This window comes from Podarcis liolepis (genome assembly GCF_965112155.1).
Source record: "Podarcis liolepis genome assembly, chromosome: 5".
NCBI classification, from domain to species: domain Eukaryota; kingdom Metazoa; phylum Chordata; class Lepidosauria; order Squamata; family Lacertidae; genus Podarcis; species Podarcis liolepis.
Window position 1 is genome coordinate 17,025,679 of NC_139556.1, and position 17,355 is coordinate 17,043,033.

Below are 17,355 nucleotides of genomic sequence, written 5' to 3' on the forward strand. Positions count from 1 at the left end.
CTTGAAAGCTGAATTTGAGCAAATGGCAGTTTGGGTTTTCTGTGGATTTCCATTTGCTCTGATTCAGCTTTAAAGACCAGCTTTTTGTGGTGAAAGCTCTGGAGCAAAAAGAAAGAAAGGTGCTCAGACACTGAGCTCTAAAGCGCATGGGCCATGCCTGGAAAGTGTGGATAGTGCTGGTCATTGAAACAGCTAGCCTTAACTCTGCAGTGTCTGCTGAATGATTCTTTAACTTGCCCCCCTCCTCTGCCCACAACATACAGTGAGCGGCCTGATTCATTTGGGAAAGTTCCTTACCCAATATAAAGGAAAAAAATTATTAGGATTCTGGTAGTGAGCACAAGTAATACAGGTTTTCAAACAGACATTAAACCAACTGAGTATTTTCTAGCTCTTTAATTTGATGTATTAACTATATATTTTGTACTTTGTGATCGAAATATTTTGGTTGCGCTTGCATGGTATCAGATTTTTTAATTATTTTTTAAATGTATTTATTCCAGGCGCTGGGTTTGGAGTACCTTCAAATGGTTCTGGCTATGGCTATCCGCAGCCTCCAACCCAAAATTATATGGGAGGTGGACCAGCACAAGTACCAGGTATTGAACGACTATTGTGATTGGATATGGAAAGGAAAAATCATTCTGTTTATGGGTTTAGAGGTGGAATGCACCTGTAAAATATGAGACTAGTGAAGCAAACTTGTATCTGTAAGTCTTACTCTAAGTCTGTATTCCACTGCTGAAACACAAAATAGTAGTTAAGTACTGTTACCCACTGCCTTGCGGGACATCTTCAGGAGAAGAAAAGGCCAAGGAGCAAACCCTACGCAAATTTGAAATGAAGTCCCTAAGATGGTTGGATGGGGCTTTGTACACCTCCTTCTGGCAACTCCTGCAGCCAAGCTGGTGCCAAATGTATTGCTCTGCTTTCCTGGGGGCCACATCCTTGACACCGTGGGGCAGGACGGGGTGGCGGTTCTTGTCATCTAGGAAGCCCAGGACCTCCATACACACCGCCCAGGCCTCTGCCTCAGAGAGGTCACTTCGATGTTGCTAACATACCAGAAACAATGTGAGAGGCAACAGCTATGAACTACCAGTCTCTGCAGCCACAGCAGGTGCTGTGATTCTCCAGCAGTTTGACTTCAACCCCAGAAGCGCACTTCATGGTCTCTCGAGACAGACGAATGCCTGCAGCTCTTGCACCGGCCTCATGTATAATCCCATGTGGGGACAGTGATTCACAGAAACAGCATCTATGCACAGCCCCAGCTGGCTTGTGAGTCCACTAGTGGTCCTGCATGATCCTGGATTGCATAGGTGCTGCTGTAGTTGGCTCCTGTCGTTAATGTTAATCTGTTCAGTGGCAATGCAGATATAACACGACACCCTAGTACAGTGGTACCTCGGGTTAAGTACTTAATTCGTTCCTGAGGTCCGTACTTAACCTGAAACTGTTCTTAACCTGAAGCACCACTTTAGCTAATGGGGCCTCCCGCTGCCGCCGCCCCCGCAGCGCCCCCTGCTTCTATTCTCATCCTGAAGCAAAGTTCTTAACCTGAATCACTATTTCTGGGTTAGCGGAGTGTGTAACCTGAAGCGTATGTAACCTGAAGCGTATGTAACCCGAGGTACCACTGTAAGTACTAACCAGGAAAAGGAGGGGGGAAATTGGTGCAAAAAAAGAGAGGGAACCTGTGAATTTGTGGCATTCCTCCTCATCTTGGTTATGCTGCTGTTCATGCCACATCTGCACTGGGCGTTACCATAGTCCCACTTCCTAACCTTGTGTCGGAAAGGACCTTGGAAATAAAGATAGGGAGATCCAGGCTGCAAGTGATAGTGTTTTAATGGTCAGCTTTGCATCCAGCAAGTATTTGTTCCATGCACAGCTCCCTGAAGGGAGCAGGAGATGCAAGGAAAGAGACAGAAATCCGAAGTGTGATTGAAAGTGACACAGTTTGGTGGGTGCTCATGTCACTGTGAAGCCTGCAGGCTTCTTTGCAAGTCCTGAAGTTCTCCCTGATCTGCATGAGGAAATATTAGCTGAAAACCAGTGCATGAATCAGAAGCAGACTTCACATTTTGCTATGATGATATTTTATGCACACAGCATGGCAACACTAAAATCTTATTTCAATTTTCTATTTTTCTTAAGCTGGGTATCCAGGTGGACCAACTCCAACACCACCTCAGGTATGTCATTTGTATTATAAAATGGGACAATGTTGTTGGTTTTATTTGATCATGGTGGGAATGCAAATCGTTTTGACGAAGAAAAAATGTTGTGGTCCAGTTCTGCACATCAGTATAGAAAACTACTCACTTGTGTATGCAGCATATTTGAATACACCTCTTGGAGTTTGGCTTGAGAAGCCAGAGGATGCCGTAAATATAACTGAGTCCTTCAGTCTTAGGGGGCAAGCTTTCCTTTTGAGGGAAATCAAGCTAAGCAAACTATTGGTTAGGTTGTTGCAAGGGCTCTGGGTGGACAAGTAGAACCAGTTTAAACTACAAAAAGGTATGCTTAATGAAAGTATAAGAAAAACTTTCTAAGGGAGGTTGTGGAATCTCAGCTCAGGCATACACCAGCTGTACTTCCGGTGTGTGTCAAATTCCCTACCTCACTTCCTTGTGACAACCATAGTTTGTCATCCATATGTGGCAAACCATAGTTGCTGCATATTTTGCCTCCAGGCCTGAATTAGAAACCATGATTTGAAATGGGAGAGGAACTTACTTGCCTGATTTTGAATAAACTATTGTTATCATGTATTGGGAAGGACAGTAGATGAACTGGAGTACACAAGGAGAAGATCGCTTGGGCAAGCTTGAGCTGTAGCCTTCCATGTAAAAGAAAGAGCTGGGGGCAAATAATAATAATAATAGTCAAAATAGTAAAATTTAAATAGAGGGAGAAGTTTGATATTAGTTTTTTAAAACCTGCTTTTAAATTAAATGCTAATAAAACCCTTCTGCAGTAGCCATTTGTAAAGGCCTGTCATGTTTTGAGATTTGCAGCCCTGATGATTCCAGTGTGGTAACTTGGAACATAATAGATTTTGGCAACAGTTACACTTCACAACAGGGTTCTCCCCCCCCCCTAAGCCCCCCCCCTTGAGGTTCAGGCCACTCTTGCTTTGGAGTAGACATAGTGAGCCCTTGTTCTCAGAATTCAGGATCCCAGTTCATCACAGGACCCTCCTAGGGGCTTCTCCTACCACCTCCTTGTGCTCAGATTCCTCTTCCTTCCTTCTCTTAGACTGGCCCCTGTACACAGTTGACACAGGCAGTGCTGTTGCCTCTTGCCTCACCCAATAAACTTTCCTTTGACTCCCAAGGGAGTGAGGGATTGCCACCGTCTTATTGTTGAGTCAGCTGCTTTAAAAGAGGGTTAGACAAATTCATAAAGGATATCAACATTAGCCATGATGCATGTGCTGTTCTGTCTCCACAGTCAGAGGCTGTATGCTTCAGAATACCAGTTGTTAGAAACCGCAGGAGGGGAGAAGGCTGTTGTGCTTGCAAGCTTCCCACAGTTGTTCTCTCCTTCTCCCTCTCTTTGCCTCAAGCCTACCTCTCCCCCTCTGTGTTTCTGTTTTAACTCTGAATGCTAAGGGAGGAGATGTGTTCTCCAGCCTGAAATAGATTGCTGGGGAAATTTCCTGCAAATACTTATAAAGGCTTGAGCCGATGACAGGCGCCCCATCATATTAGTAAACCAATTCTGTTCATCTGGAATATATTGGCCTCCCGACTGCTTAGGATGTCTCTCCTTTCCCTCTAAAGTACTGATGCCTAAGATTTCATTGTTGAGACTGAATAAGCATTTCACATGGATCAATAACATGGTAAAACAGATTTCTCAATCTCAGCCTGCAACAATGACTCAACATATGCAAGGCACAATTCGACCAGCTCCGAACTTTGACGCAGGGCGGGATGCAGAAATTCTGCGCAAGGCTATGAAAGGGTTTGGTAAGAGCGGTTTTGTGTTTCATACAGTGTTCGTGTTTAAACTTGTGTAGGCCCAGAAACCAAACTTCTCTACCTTAATCCTGTACGTCTCTCACTAGATCCTTCCAACACTTGCATATATTTTAACCATAGTCTTTAACATAGCTTGGGGTGCAAATCAGCCTTTGACTCTACAACCTGAACTGTTTATATGGAATATTTTTTCAGCATGGCTTCCTCTTTCCATGGCTTGGTTTCCATTTTGGATTTTTAAAAATAGAAATACTGGGCAACAGTGAAAAAGAGTAGCAAGACTTGGGATAGATGGGTCTGTAGAGCGGGGCATGAAGAATCGTAACCATGAGAGAGGATTGCACAATACGCAGGGCACTAGATGCTCCTTGATACTGTCCTTGGCAGGGAACTCCCTTGTCTAAAGTGTATCCAACACTGTCCAGGGCAGATTTTGGTGGTGCCTGATTTGGTGGCTGCAGGTGGGAGGAGAGGAGGTGAAGTTCCATTGTATGAGAGAAGTCCACTTGCACAGTTGGATTCCACCCCAGAACTTTTGTCAGATGTCCCCGTGTTTGAAATATTTTCCCTACAGTGTACATTGCTAAATACCTGTTTTAAGCAAGCCTATGAGATCTCTCTGCATTCAAACTCTGCAGTGAAGTAGTTTCATTTTGTACAGGAAATCTATGAATGTGAGCAGTTTGCAAAGTCTCTGTACTAAAGCAGTGTTTTTGCCCGATGTACACCTTGGGGTGTACAATAAAAGGGCTGAAATGGCTTGATACGAGACTACACTGAGTTGCCTTCTTGCTCCCTAGGAACGGATGAACAGGCAATCATTGATGTTGTGTCCAACCGCTCCAATAGTCAGAGACAGCAAATTAAAGCTGCTTTCAAGACCATGTATGGCAAGGTATGATTACTGGTGATTTTGTTTTAGTCATATAATAATAATGAAAAGCAAATCAGCAGCTGGTACAGCATATGGACAGCTTGTGTGCTTAACTGTTGTGAGCAGAGTGAGGTCTGTAATTTAACTTCATTTCTTTATTTTGTCAAATACTGGACCCTCCCCTGTAGTGGTTTTCAAGAAAGCTAGGAGTGGACATAGCCTCTGGCTGTGCTTTACTAGTATAATGTGTAACAGTGAAATGTTGACAGTAGCTTCATGTTCAGTATGTGCTGAGTGATGCAACCTATTTCAGACAGAGGCTCTCTCCTATCATAGAAGATTCCAAATAGCTCTTTGACATAAAAAGTCAGTATGGGCCTTGTTGAGGTACTAGTATTGACATACAAGGCACATGTCTACAACACACCAACTCTTTTGCATTCTGCTGTATAAAATAGTAATTTCTTCTAAAATGTCTGCCTGTGTTACGATCCTCTAGTTTAAAAGAAGTTTTAAATTGATTTATCATGATTACTGCCTTCATTTTCTGCCTTGAAAATATGTCTCACTAGACTTCAGTAAACATTGATTTGCCAGCAGCTGAACTGTACATTTTCAATCTGTGTGCGCATGCATATTTTATGAATGTATGTCTTTCTGATACCACTTTGTAATTGGACAGGATTTAATTAAAGACCTGAAGTCGGAGCTAAGTGGAAATATGGAAGAGCTGATCCTTGCATTGTTCATGCCAAGTACTTACTATGATGCTTGGAGTTTGCGGCATGCCATGAAGGTATGATTTTCACTGGCATTTATTTTCATGTAAAATGAGCACATTAACTGTAAAAGGACCATAAATGCTCAACTAGCTCAATGTCATTTCAAAATTTATTTTCAGTAATAAAGGTGAAAATTGTATTAATAGTTTTTAAAATTAAGGGATATATGCAGTGTACATTTCCAGAATATTCACAGACAAATGCAACCTGCTCCCACTCTCTCAAAATTATGGCAAATCTCTCATAAAGATAGGCCCCAATGCCTGTCTTGCAAAATTAACCATGGTCCTCTGTTTTGCATATTCTTTTGTTCTACTCACAGAACCCCACTTCTTGTTTTCTTATTCACTTGGCTTTCAGCCAGAGTCAGAGATGATTGTTCTTCCCTCTCCCAGTTCTTTATTCCACCTCCCCCCCCCCTTAGAGTTGGGGAAGGGGCACATGTGCAATCCAGGAACGCCTTGTGCTTGGCAGAAACAAATAAACCACCAAATTAACACCCTGCCCTGCACCCCCACTCCCAAATCCATTGGAATCCACTCCTGGTTTTCTCCTCAGCCCCCTTCAGTTTTCCAGAAAGGCAGGTTGGGAGTGGCAAGAGCTGGGGTGGGGAGGCGGGTGAGAGAAACTTTTAATGTCAGGCATACAGAAGAAGAGTGACAACGCTTCTGTCATCCTCAGCCAACAAGTCAGATATGCAGCGCTGGCTTGTCTCCAGTAGCAGGGCTGGGTGACTATGATTGATCTGAATGCAGAAATACCTGTAAGACAACTGTGGGAGTACTTCAAGAGGGAGGCAGGGATGCTCATTCTGTGAATTTAAGCTACAGTCTAGTTGAAAATATTGCTCCACTGACAATGAATGAAACCTGTGCAAAGAGCATAGCAGTGTCCAAGTGTAATTTATATGTACATGGTACCAATTCCTAACATGAACCTAACTAACTAACACATCCCTTAGTTATTTTAAGAAATGGACAAGGCCTTCTGTGTTCTGAAAAACTGAAGGATTGATTGGTGTCCTTGCTTTCTTTGCTCAAGCTCCTTACATTTCTGGCTGCATGACTTCTATATATACCCAGATATGGAAATATGTATGTGTTAGAGATACAATTGACAAATGCCCTATAGACACAGCTCCCTGGTTGTAGCCAGCTGAGGTTTACTAATGCATAGACCCATTAAAATTAGTAGACCGAAGTCATGTTCGCCCGTGCTTGTGCCTGCATCCTGTTCATTTCCAATGAGATCATCACTGGATTATGCTCTTAGATTATAATACTTTTCTTCTGTAACAAACCTTGGGAACTATTGGAAGCTGGTGGCTAAATGAAGCAAGTTTGTTGAGTAGGTTTTTTGCATGAGCTGAAAGACGCACAATGGCTTGCAACATGATCTAGTTGAATGAAGCAATATGGCTCAGATGTTCCTACAGTACAAAAAAGTGATCAATCTTCTTTCTAATGTAATAAAACAATTAGATGTTCTGGTCAGCTTTCTGAGCAGCCTGCATTGAGGTAATGTCTGTAGTGCTTTGTTCCTCTGCCTGCAGGGTGCAGGCACACAGGAGAATGTGCTGATTGAGATTCTGTGCACAAGGACAAACCAGGAGATTCGAGAAATTGTCAGATGTTACAACAGTGAATTTGGAAGAGATATCGAGCATGATATTCGGTCCGATACGTCAGGACACTTTGAACGATTACTTGTATCTATGTGCCAGGTAGGATGAACAACCACCTTCTGTTGCATTTATGTTTACCAAGCACACGTTTCCCTTGTTCTCGATAACAAGGCCACCATATAAGTATCTAGTTTGCACCAAGTACAGTTCCAGCTGTAAGTTTTCCACCCCTTTTGAAATGTATCCTGGGTTAGGTACCATTCCTTGTATGAAATAGGATTTGATGATAGAACTAGGCTTTTTCTATCAGATGGAGATTTCAAATACCTATCTCTTGAAGTAAATGGTTTTGACTTAACATGACCCTCTAGGACCCGATCAATGTGACATTCAGCTCTGAAGGAGACCTATTACTGAATATTATGGAATAAAACAGACACAATAGATCAGTAGCTCCCAATTAGCTTAGTACTGTGGACCCCCCTTTTTCAAAATCCAAGCCATAGACCTACTTTTCAAAATGTGGTCGTTTTTGTTATGTAAATGGTGCCACCATACACTTCAACATGACCCAGCACAAAAACCAGGATGTGTGTCTTCTGGGCTGCGCTCCTGCACGAGTCATTTGGCCCCCACACAAACATGGTGCCCAAAAACGGGATGTATTTGACAATTTTTTTCCTCTTAGATGCAACCAAAATACTGTGTTAAATAGACTTGTTCCATCTTGCCCAAACCAAAACTCTGATTTGGAATACATCTCTCCTAACCAGTTCAACCTGTTAATGTGTTGATACAGGCACAGATCATGGACCAGGCCTCCTCTTTTTGCACATTGTATTGAATCCCCCCCCCCCAAAAAAATAGGCACTTTTATTAATGTGCTGCCACTCTGTCATATCTTGCTCTATGGTCCTTTGGTTCTCCAGATGATGGACTCCAGCTCTAGTCCGCATGGGCCACTGACGATGGGAGGTTTAGTCCAGCAACATTTAGAGAGCTGCAGGTTCCCCCATCCTCTTTCTCGGAACAAAATTGGTTCATTTCAATGCTCACAATCTTACAGTGCCAAGAAAATTTGAAACTAGTCTGTCTATCCAGCTCAGTTTAAATTTCTCCCCTAAGTAATTGTCATTGTTGATTAAAATAAAAGTACTGGACTAGTCTGTTGTTAACTGATAGAAAGATAAATAGTTTGGGCATGTTAGTAGTATTTATCTTAGACTGTGGCTCTGCTTATTTTAGCTACCACTGTAACGTGCAAGTATTAATTTCTAATTCTCCCTGGTCACAGTTACAGTGGCTTTAAATATAAATTAATCTTGCCTTGTCCTCTAGACGGTTGAAATCATGAGGTGACTGAACAGTTGATCTTAGGTTTGCTCATTTCGTTTTGCATATTTGTGGAGCCATAGCTGTGTTCAGACTAGGATACTATAAAGCATAAATGGAGGCCAGATGTTTAATCATTTGATTTGCTATGTCTAAATGTGTGTACTTGGCAAAAAAAGTAAATTAAAAGAGGGTGGGCATCCAGGGAAAAAGACTTTGCAATCCTACCTGCCATTGAATCCAATGAGTTCTGACTATACACAATTTCAGCTGTGATCCCTGGAACGTAACCCCTGCATAAGTTGTGGGCTTACTGTATATAATAGTAGTAATCAATATTTTTCTCTCTTACAGGGTAATCGGGATGAGAATCAAACTGTAGATTACCAAAAAGCTCAACAAGATGCTCAGCGCCTTTTCCAAGCTGGTGAAGGGAAGCTGGGGACTGATGAGTCTGCCTTCAATATGGTCCTGGCAACTAGAAGCTTTCCCCAGCTGAAAGCCACAATTGAAGCCTACTCTCAGGTAGACAAGAAGGGGAGGGCATTTGTGTGGACTAGACAGGACTGGATTTGGCTTTCATCAGTTCTTTGGCTAAAAAATTAACATTTCCTACTTATATTTTTGCAGGTTGCTAACCGAGATTTATTAAGCAGCATTGGCCGGGAGTTTTCAGGAAATGTAGAACGTGGTTTGAAGGCTATCGGTAAGGGACTTTTCCTGCATTTCATTGTTCAATGAGGTCATTTTTATGGGCAATTTATTTACCAAGCTTCTATTAGGTGCTGGAAACTTCACTGATTAATGAGCATCAGCTGGGGCTTCAGTGCCATTCCCAGACTTGTAAAATAATTTATGCAAAATAAGAGGACTGGTGTCAGTTGCTTAATTTGCACATGTAATGTACAGTGGTATCTTGGTTGTTGAACTTAATCTGTTCCAAGAGTCCGTTCGACTCCCGAAACCATTCGAAAACCAAGGTGCGGCTTCCAATTGGCTGCAGGAGGCTCCTGCACTCAAGTGGAAGCTGTTTCAGATGTTTGGCTTCCAAAAGACATTCACAAACTTTAATATTTAGTGGCATTCAGGAGCCAATTTGTTCAACAATTAAGCTGTTCAAGAACTAAGGTACCACTGCTTCAGATTGCTGGTGGTGCAGTAATCCTTCCCCTCCACTAGGAGGCATACTCCCTAAAGGAAGCCCTCACTGGGGACTGGGCTAGATGCACTACCCATTTCCTCCCTAGAACCAGTTAGGGCTGATCTAAGAACATTTAAATCTAATTTACCTAGTTAAGGACATGATTGTTACTTTAATGACTATTGGGTTGGATAATTTTATGCTTTTGGACTCTTTGTCTTTGTATTATCTTTATGTTATAATATACTTGGGGGGGGGGATGACAAAAAATGCAGTTTGGATTAAAGATTCTGGCAGGTTGATACTGTTAGAATCTTGTGGCTTTGAGCTGTCAATGTCAACTCCGAGTTGATCTTAATACTCTTTTATTGCAGTGCAATGTGCTCTGAACCGCCCAGCCTTTTTTGCAGAGAGGCTTTATCATTCCATGAAAGGAGCCGGCACAGATGACTCTACCTTGGTTCGAATTATAGTCACTCGCAGTGAGGTAAGAATTTATTATGTGTAAATTTTACCTAATATGTAATTAAAGGCCAGTTATTTAATCTTGTTTGTGTTCATTATACACACCATCTGGCCATACTTCCAAAGAGGTCAAACGGCTCCTTTATTAAACCGCAAATCCATCACAGTCTTTTACTGTATGAAGTTCAGGCACAATGGAAAGGTAACAGAAGCTGTAAACACTTTTGACAAATTGATAGTTGAAATTTTTCTGGTATTATAAGCAGCTTTCTTTATTAAACTTGTACAACCCAAGTGGCACATTGTATAGATTCAAGGCCATTAGTGGTGACGCCAGTTACCTGAGCTGGCACAGATCTAGATGACAGAAAGCACTCTTCTTTTAGGTAGCAGACTCAGTGCCACATTGTTCCTGGCAGTGATAGTTGCCCCAACCTCATTCCTCAGAGGCTTTCCAGGTAGAAAGACTGGCTATGAACATGAGGTGGGGGCAGCTGCAGTTGCCAAGACAGGTTGGAGCCATGCACTTTAAGAATGAAAGCAGTGTACTGTTTCATGTATTTATTGTGTGTGATTGCTTTTGTCGTGTTATTAGGCCTGGCAATACATCAATATCTTGCCCAGGATTGCTAGGAGGGGCAGACCATGATGACAGCTTCACTCAGTGGTATGGGTGAAACTGCCACCTTCTGAGTGAAGCTGCCATCCCACTGTGCCCTCATACCGGCAGAGGGAGAGACAAGCTGCATGGGCGAGGCACAATACAGCTTGTTCCTCCCTGTGCTGCTTTAAACTGCTTGGCGGAGCACGCCGCTGCGCTCGCCAAGCAGTTTTGCAGATCCCCTGACACCGCACAAGCCAGCGGTGGGGGGTGGGCTCTGTTAAAGTGCTTCCCAGCCCCACTCCCGCTTGCACGTGGGCAGGATTGTGGCTGGGGAAGTGCAGGCTCTGTCACACTTCTCCATCGAGGTGTGCACCCCTCAACAGAGACGTTTGTTTAAAGGAGCACCCACCTCTCCTCTGGCTCTGTTAGACTTCACCTGCTGAGGCAAGCCTGTGTGCACTTGCCTCAACTGCTGCCGCTTAGGGGGTTGGATGGGCTCAGCCAGGGGGTGCAGAGGCTGCGTGGATACAGTGGTTTTGCACCCCATGGCTTGAGGACCAGGCTGTGTGCACTTAGCTGCCTTTGTCTGGGAGGGTGAGCTGTCTGTTACCACCCCACAAGGGAAGAGGCTTGCATAGGCAAGGGCAGTCAACGCACAGAGCCTGACAGGCTCTGTGAATTTGGCTACTGATGCCTGGTCCATCTTTGGGGGGGGGGGTAAGCTGGCTGCATCTTCCTCCCAGGGGAAAGAGGTACCACACCAGCAGAGAGTGCCTCCAAAAGGAGGTCCCTGCTGCTGGCACACCAGGGCTCTCAGTTGGGGGGTAGGAGCCTTCCCATCCACCAGGCGCTGGGGTGAAAGCACCTTAGCTTCCACAGTGAGAGCTGAGGTTGGTTTCACCCCTTGCTGGTGAGACACCACAATGTTGAAAATGTACCGTATTTTTCGCTCTATAGGACGCACTTTTCCTCCTCCAAAAATCAAGGGGAAATGTGTGTGCGTCCTATGGAGCGAATGCAGGCTCCTTGGCTTCAGCGATAGCGACGTGAAGGCTCCGAAGCGCAGAGGGAGGCTTCGCGTTGCTTTCGCTGAAGCCTGGAGAGCAAGACTCTCCTGGATTAAGGGATAGCCGCCTGAAGCCTTTGGAGCGCAGCATGAGTTCCCGCTGCGCTCCAAAGGCTTCAGCCACGCACCTGTCCAGAAGCCGGAGGAGGAACAGAAGGGGACTCCTCCTGTTCCTCCTCCAGCTTCGCTTAAAGGGGCGCTGCGCAGTTCTCCTCTCTGCACAGAGAGGGAGAACTGCCCAGCGCCCCTTCAGCCATGCGCCTGCCCTGGCTTCTGCCTTAGCCGCGCGCAGCCTCTTTGGGCAGGGGAAGCCTTCATCCCGCTGCCCTAAAGAGGCTTGGTGCAGTTATCCCAGAAGCCAGATCCCTCTTGCTGTTCTGGCTTCTGGGATTCAAAATACAGTGGTACCCTGCAAGACGAATGCCTCGCAAGACGGAAAACCCGCAAGACGAAAGGGTTTTCTGTTTTGGAGGCGCTTCGCAAGACGAATTTCCCTATGGGCTTGCATCGCAAGACGAAAGCCCATAGGGAAATGCTGGCGGTCGGGAGCAAAGACTTTTGCCCACAGCCGGCCTTCAGAAGAGGACCTCTTCTGAAGGCCGGCGGGGGGCAAAAGTCTTTGCCCCCCCCGCCTGCCTTCCCCCCCGCCTGCCCCGGGCGATCTTAAAATGCTGGCGGGCGGGAGCGAAGCGTTCGCTGCCGACCCCCAGCATTTTAAAACGCTGTTCCAAAGCGGGGGGGGGCGGGAACACCTGCCCCAGCCGCCCCACTTCGGAACGCTGTTCCGAAGAGGGGCGGGGGCGGGAACACCTTCTGAAGGCGGGCAGGGGGCGAAAGTCTTTGTACCCCCTGCCTGCCTTCCCAGGGGCTTTTAAATCGCCCCGGACAGCGGAGAAGTCCTCCGCTGTCCGGGGCGATTTTAAAATGCCGCCCGCCAGCATTTTAAGATCGCCCGGACAGCGGAGAAGTCCTCCGCTGTCCCGGGGTTTTTTAAAATGCTGGGGGTGGGAAGAAAAGCCCTTGTCCCCCCCCCCAGCCTTCAGAAGAGGTCCGGGGACAGACTGTCCCCGGACCTGGTCTGAAGGCGGTTTCCCTAGGAACGCATTAATTGATTTTCAATGCATTCCTATGGGAAACCGTGCATCGCAAGACGAAGAGACTTGCGGAACGAATTAATTTCGTCTTGCGAGGCACCACTGTATTTTTCTCTCTTTTCCTCCCCCCCAAACTAGGTGCGTCTTATCATCTGATGCGTTCTATAGAGCGAAAAATATGGTAACACTGCCCAGCCCTAGTTATTATTTGCATGCTATCTTTCCATAGTGAAAACTATGCCTTCAGGAAAGGTGGCATACAAATAACATGATGAACTTCTCCCCTGATGTGGAAGGTTGCATTACACATCACCCACTGTACCAGAGAGTAGCATATATGCATTACTTACTTGTTCACAGAGAGCAGTAATAGAGGTTGGATCGCTAGGCAAACCTATGTCTTGAGTAGCTTTGTAACATGTTGCAGACTGTGTTTCCGGTGTCAAATTAATTCTTCCTCATCATCAAACTGGCACTGAAGTTTTATTGCCCGGTGCGGGTGAATGGGGCACAATCCACCTGGAATTTCAGTGGCACTAGACCTGCCTGTTGAGTTTAATGGGATTCATGAATTGAGTTGTGTCTTCTCTCAGTTGTCTGCTTTGTTTCTTTTGGCACAGATTGATCTTGTACAAATCAAACAGATGTTCACCCAGATGTATCAGAAGACCGTGGGCACAATGATACAAAGTGACACAAGTGGAGATTACAGGCGTCTGCTCTTGGCCCTTGTTGGTCAATAGACCACGCTGAAACAAAGAAAATGGAAAATGAGCTGCTTGGGCAAATGACTATCATTGCATATAAGAGCATAAGTTATCCTAGACAATGTAAACAAGTATGCTTCTAATGGATGGTTTATTTTGCACATATAATTGCCTTAATTTCGCACATAATGTACTTTACAATATAAAATAAGACACCTGCTGTCTGAGTTGTAGTGAAGTGTCTTTTTCTTGTTACCGTGGCTATACTCAATACATTAATATAAACCAATATCTCTTATTTACAAATATTAAATAACCTTGGATTGTAGCTAAATTACTCAGAGTAGACTTAATGAACCACAGTAGTAGAATACAACCACCCCCTTACTCTTGTGAGCATTTCACACATACAAGAAAGAGTCCTTTCTACTTAGGAAATTTTTCCTATATGTACAAAGTTTGTAGCAGTTCAGAACATGCCGGGGTGGGGAGAAAAGGCTATAATAAAGTATCTTGGAATAATGCATGGCTGTCTTGCTGAAACCTTCAATAAATATGCAAAATAACAAAACAGTACTAGAAGCCATGCCAGAATTATCCCCGTTGGAACATTTTGCAAGACAATCACTCACACTACAAAGAGCTTATAACCTACCTACTCTCAGCAGTCAAGAACATCAACACTGGAGGGAGCTGTAAGGAGTGAACGTGGAGCACTGGTACCAAACTGTATGGGAAACAGCCTTACTAGAAAAGCTAACCAACAAACCAAAACTAGCACAGGGACAAATAAACAAGGATGCCTTCACCCCAGTGTGGTTCCCCTTTATTATACACACAGCCCAACAAGAACCCAGCGACAGTATGCAAATTGACATGGCTAACTTGAGCCAACAACCCTTCATGCACAAACAAAACTTACTGTAGCAACTTACTGTAGCCCCCATGAACACGAATGAATGAATAGAAAGGGAACCTAGGCATGTGATTCTGACACAAAAACCTTGCACATACACTGTAAAAATGCAAGTTTACTACGCCCCACCTCTCTTTCCACAACCTTATACTGTATACAACATCAACGTCTAACATCGAATAGAACTGATCTGTTGAAAGGACTGTATGATGCAAAAACAGAAATGTATGTACTTATGTAACTCAAGAAAATCTTTAATAAAAACAATTTAAAAAAACAACAATTAAGAGCTGAAACCTGCAGCTCTTTGCACTGCAACACACTGTTGCAGTCTCATTTAGAAACCAGAAGTGCATAAGCACCTTCACCCTTCTAGTTTTCAAAGTATGCAAATACTAGCTACTGAAAAAATGGAACAGCAATCGATTAAAAGGATTATGATTTAACTAGATCTTCAACCACTGTATGAAGTGACCAAAAACCCTGTTCATATTGAGTAATGTTACTCAAGAAACATTTCTCCAGAGTCTGATCCCATATTGCTACTGTGTGTTTGAGTGAGGCATTTAATTGGGCTGTCAAAGTTCCTGTTACTTGCTAGTCATAGAAACATTTTCACTATTCAAGCACAGTGGTGCCAGCAGGACAGACTTTGGGAGTCCTCTTGGTTATTCTGCCCCAAACAGAAAAGCTCTAGTTAGCACATATTGAAGTGAAGTAATATATACCACCACTATCTAAAGAGGAAGGTCCATGTATGCCCAAATTTAGGAATTTTATTACAAAACTTTTGACCTCTCCAGCACTCAGGTTTACGCATCCTGATTACCATATATGAGGAAAGTTCAGTGGCATGAGATATTTCATTTCATTTCACTGTTCATTTGTATACTGCCTCTCTATATTACTATACACAAGGAGGCTTGCAAGCTGAAGAAACAACAAAACAGTGAAGATCACACATGTACTAACAATGTGATTCAATACAAAAAAGACTCATCTGTATAATATGTAGTAAGCGTTTCCTAATCTGAGCTGAAACAGACACTAGTGATTTAGTCTGGCAGACAGATGACATCTCCGGGTTGAAGCCTCAACCTACCTCCCAATTCCTATTCACATACATTTTTAAGCTGTACTACTAGCGTACCCCTGTAACATGAACAGACAAATCTGGGACTTGGATCTAACATTCTGCCTCTGACAGCCATTCAGTTCAAAGGAAGTTGAAACTAATCACAAAGCTGGGTCATTTCCCAGGATTTTGTTGCTTGAGTAAACATGGAAAGCCCTTAACACAATGTGTTAATGAGCACTGAATTAACAAACACCTATTTAACTAACACACAGTGCTAAGGACAGCTTTAAAACTTGAACATTTAGACTATCCAACAACTGTTTGCATTCTTCCAGTACATCTAGGACTCAGTCCAGTTATGGCAGTGAGGAACCCGAGCACAGACTCTCATATAACTTTTAACAGTAGAACTTTGTAACCCAAAACTAAACCAGTTGTCTTCGCTGAGAGAGGACCTCAGTGAAGGAGATGCTTGTGGAGCAGCAGCCCAGGCCATGTTGACGCAGTGTTCTTCACAGTTAAGAGGCTAGTAATATTTAACTCCATGTACGTTTGAACGAGATGAAAAAAGCAAGACAAGAGTAAGCCGACAGAAATAGTTGCATTAGCAGGGGCAGAGAGTAAGGAGGTCAAAACTTTGCCTGCTTCAAGTTTAATAATATGTGAGGTTTTAAGAGTAGGCTTGCTCCTGCTGGTGGGAACTACCCAGAACACAATGTAGTACAGTGGTGGCATTTGCCAGTTTCCCCTTCCCCTGCAGCCTCCAAAAACCTACTCTGAAAGACAGAGACACCTTCTGGATTAGTGTGTGAAAGCTGCAGAGGGAACTGGAAACAGGCAAGTCACCTCCCTTCTACCAGTGAGATCCCTCTGCTATATCAAAAGCCTCACAGACAGGAGCCCTTCCATGCCGGGAGGCTGAAATCTGGACAGATCCATCAGGCTTATACCACTAATAGTACTTCCCAGCAGTTGGAATGAGTTCTAAATTGAGAAGATGCTTAACAAGCATTTGGAAATAATTATGTCTGTGTTCAGGACTGTAGAAGGACGTGAAGATGCTAAAAGAATGTGGCAGGGCTGCCCCTTGTTAGTTTATAGTGCTCTGGCATCCTCAAGACACCAGGACACAAACATTAAAAGGAACCAGTATTTTACGCCAAGAAAACAAAACTGCACTGTGTGCAGTTTTTTATCTTACTTCTGGGACAGCTGCTGTGCCTCAAGTAATGCACGTAAATAAGTCATTTGATGGACATCTCAATGTATAAAATTAATATGGAATACGTCTGTGGCCAAGTCACTCAGCCAATTCACAACAAATGCAGCTGAGTGGAACTGCATTTTCTTGCAGTTAAACATTTCAGATATTTAACCATTTAATCTCTCCAACCACCCACCCACCTCACAAGTTAAGAGACATTGCTGTTTCTCACCTCTTTAGTGAATGGCATAGCAGATTGGGACAGGTGGAAGCTTCAGATAAACCTGTGGGAAAAGGGGGGGAAAGTCAGTATTGTCCCACATTATGTACATGCATTCCGAGGACTCACCCACTTCACCCCTCCCCCACCCTTTATTGTGGAGCAGCATTGGTGTTAAATAGCATATACTTGTTGCACGTTCTAATTGATGTAGGAGGCGATGACCCCCCCCCCCCCAATATACAGTGGAACCTCG

General features: G+C 44.0%; 1 protein-coding gene and 1 long non-coding RNA gene across 2 annotated transcripts in view; one reads left to right on the forward strand and one right to left on the reverse strand.

Moving 5' to 3' along the window:
- ANXA7 (annexin A7) overlaps positions 1-14,205 on the forward strand; it is a 28,684-nt gene extending 14,479 nt beyond the window's left edge. Inside the window, exons 4-13 of the mRNA XM_083502744.1 lie at positions 504-599; positions 2,161-2,198; positions 3,878-3,980; positions 4,793-4,887; positions 5,549-5,662; positions 7,201-7,371; positions 8,959-9,129; positions 9,235-9,310; positions 10,120-10,232; positions 13,595-14,205. Of these exons, the coding sequence (XP_083358870.1) occupies positions 504-599; positions 2,161-2,198; positions 3,878-3,980; positions 4,793-4,887; positions 5,549-5,662; positions 7,201-7,371; positions 8,959-9,129; positions 9,235-9,310; positions 10,120-10,232; positions 13,595-13,717 (1,100 nt within the window). The 3' untranslated portion in view covers positions 13,718-14,205. The remainder of the gene's footprint in view (positions 1-503; positions 600-2,160; positions 2,199-3,877; positions 3,981-4,792; positions 4,888-5,548; positions 5,663-7,200; positions 7,372-8,958; positions 9,130-9,234; positions 9,311-10,119; positions 10,233-13,594) is intronic.
- On the reverse strand, positions 7,942-13,588 carry LOC310706723. The gene is made up of 2 exons (XR_014526116.1): positions 13,325-13,588; positions 7,942-8,295 (listed from the first exon to the last, which is right to left on the reverse strand). It is a non-coding gene; the product is annotated as an uncharacterized lncRNA (long non-coding RNA).
- Positions 14,206-17,355: the final 3,150 nt, after the last annotated feature.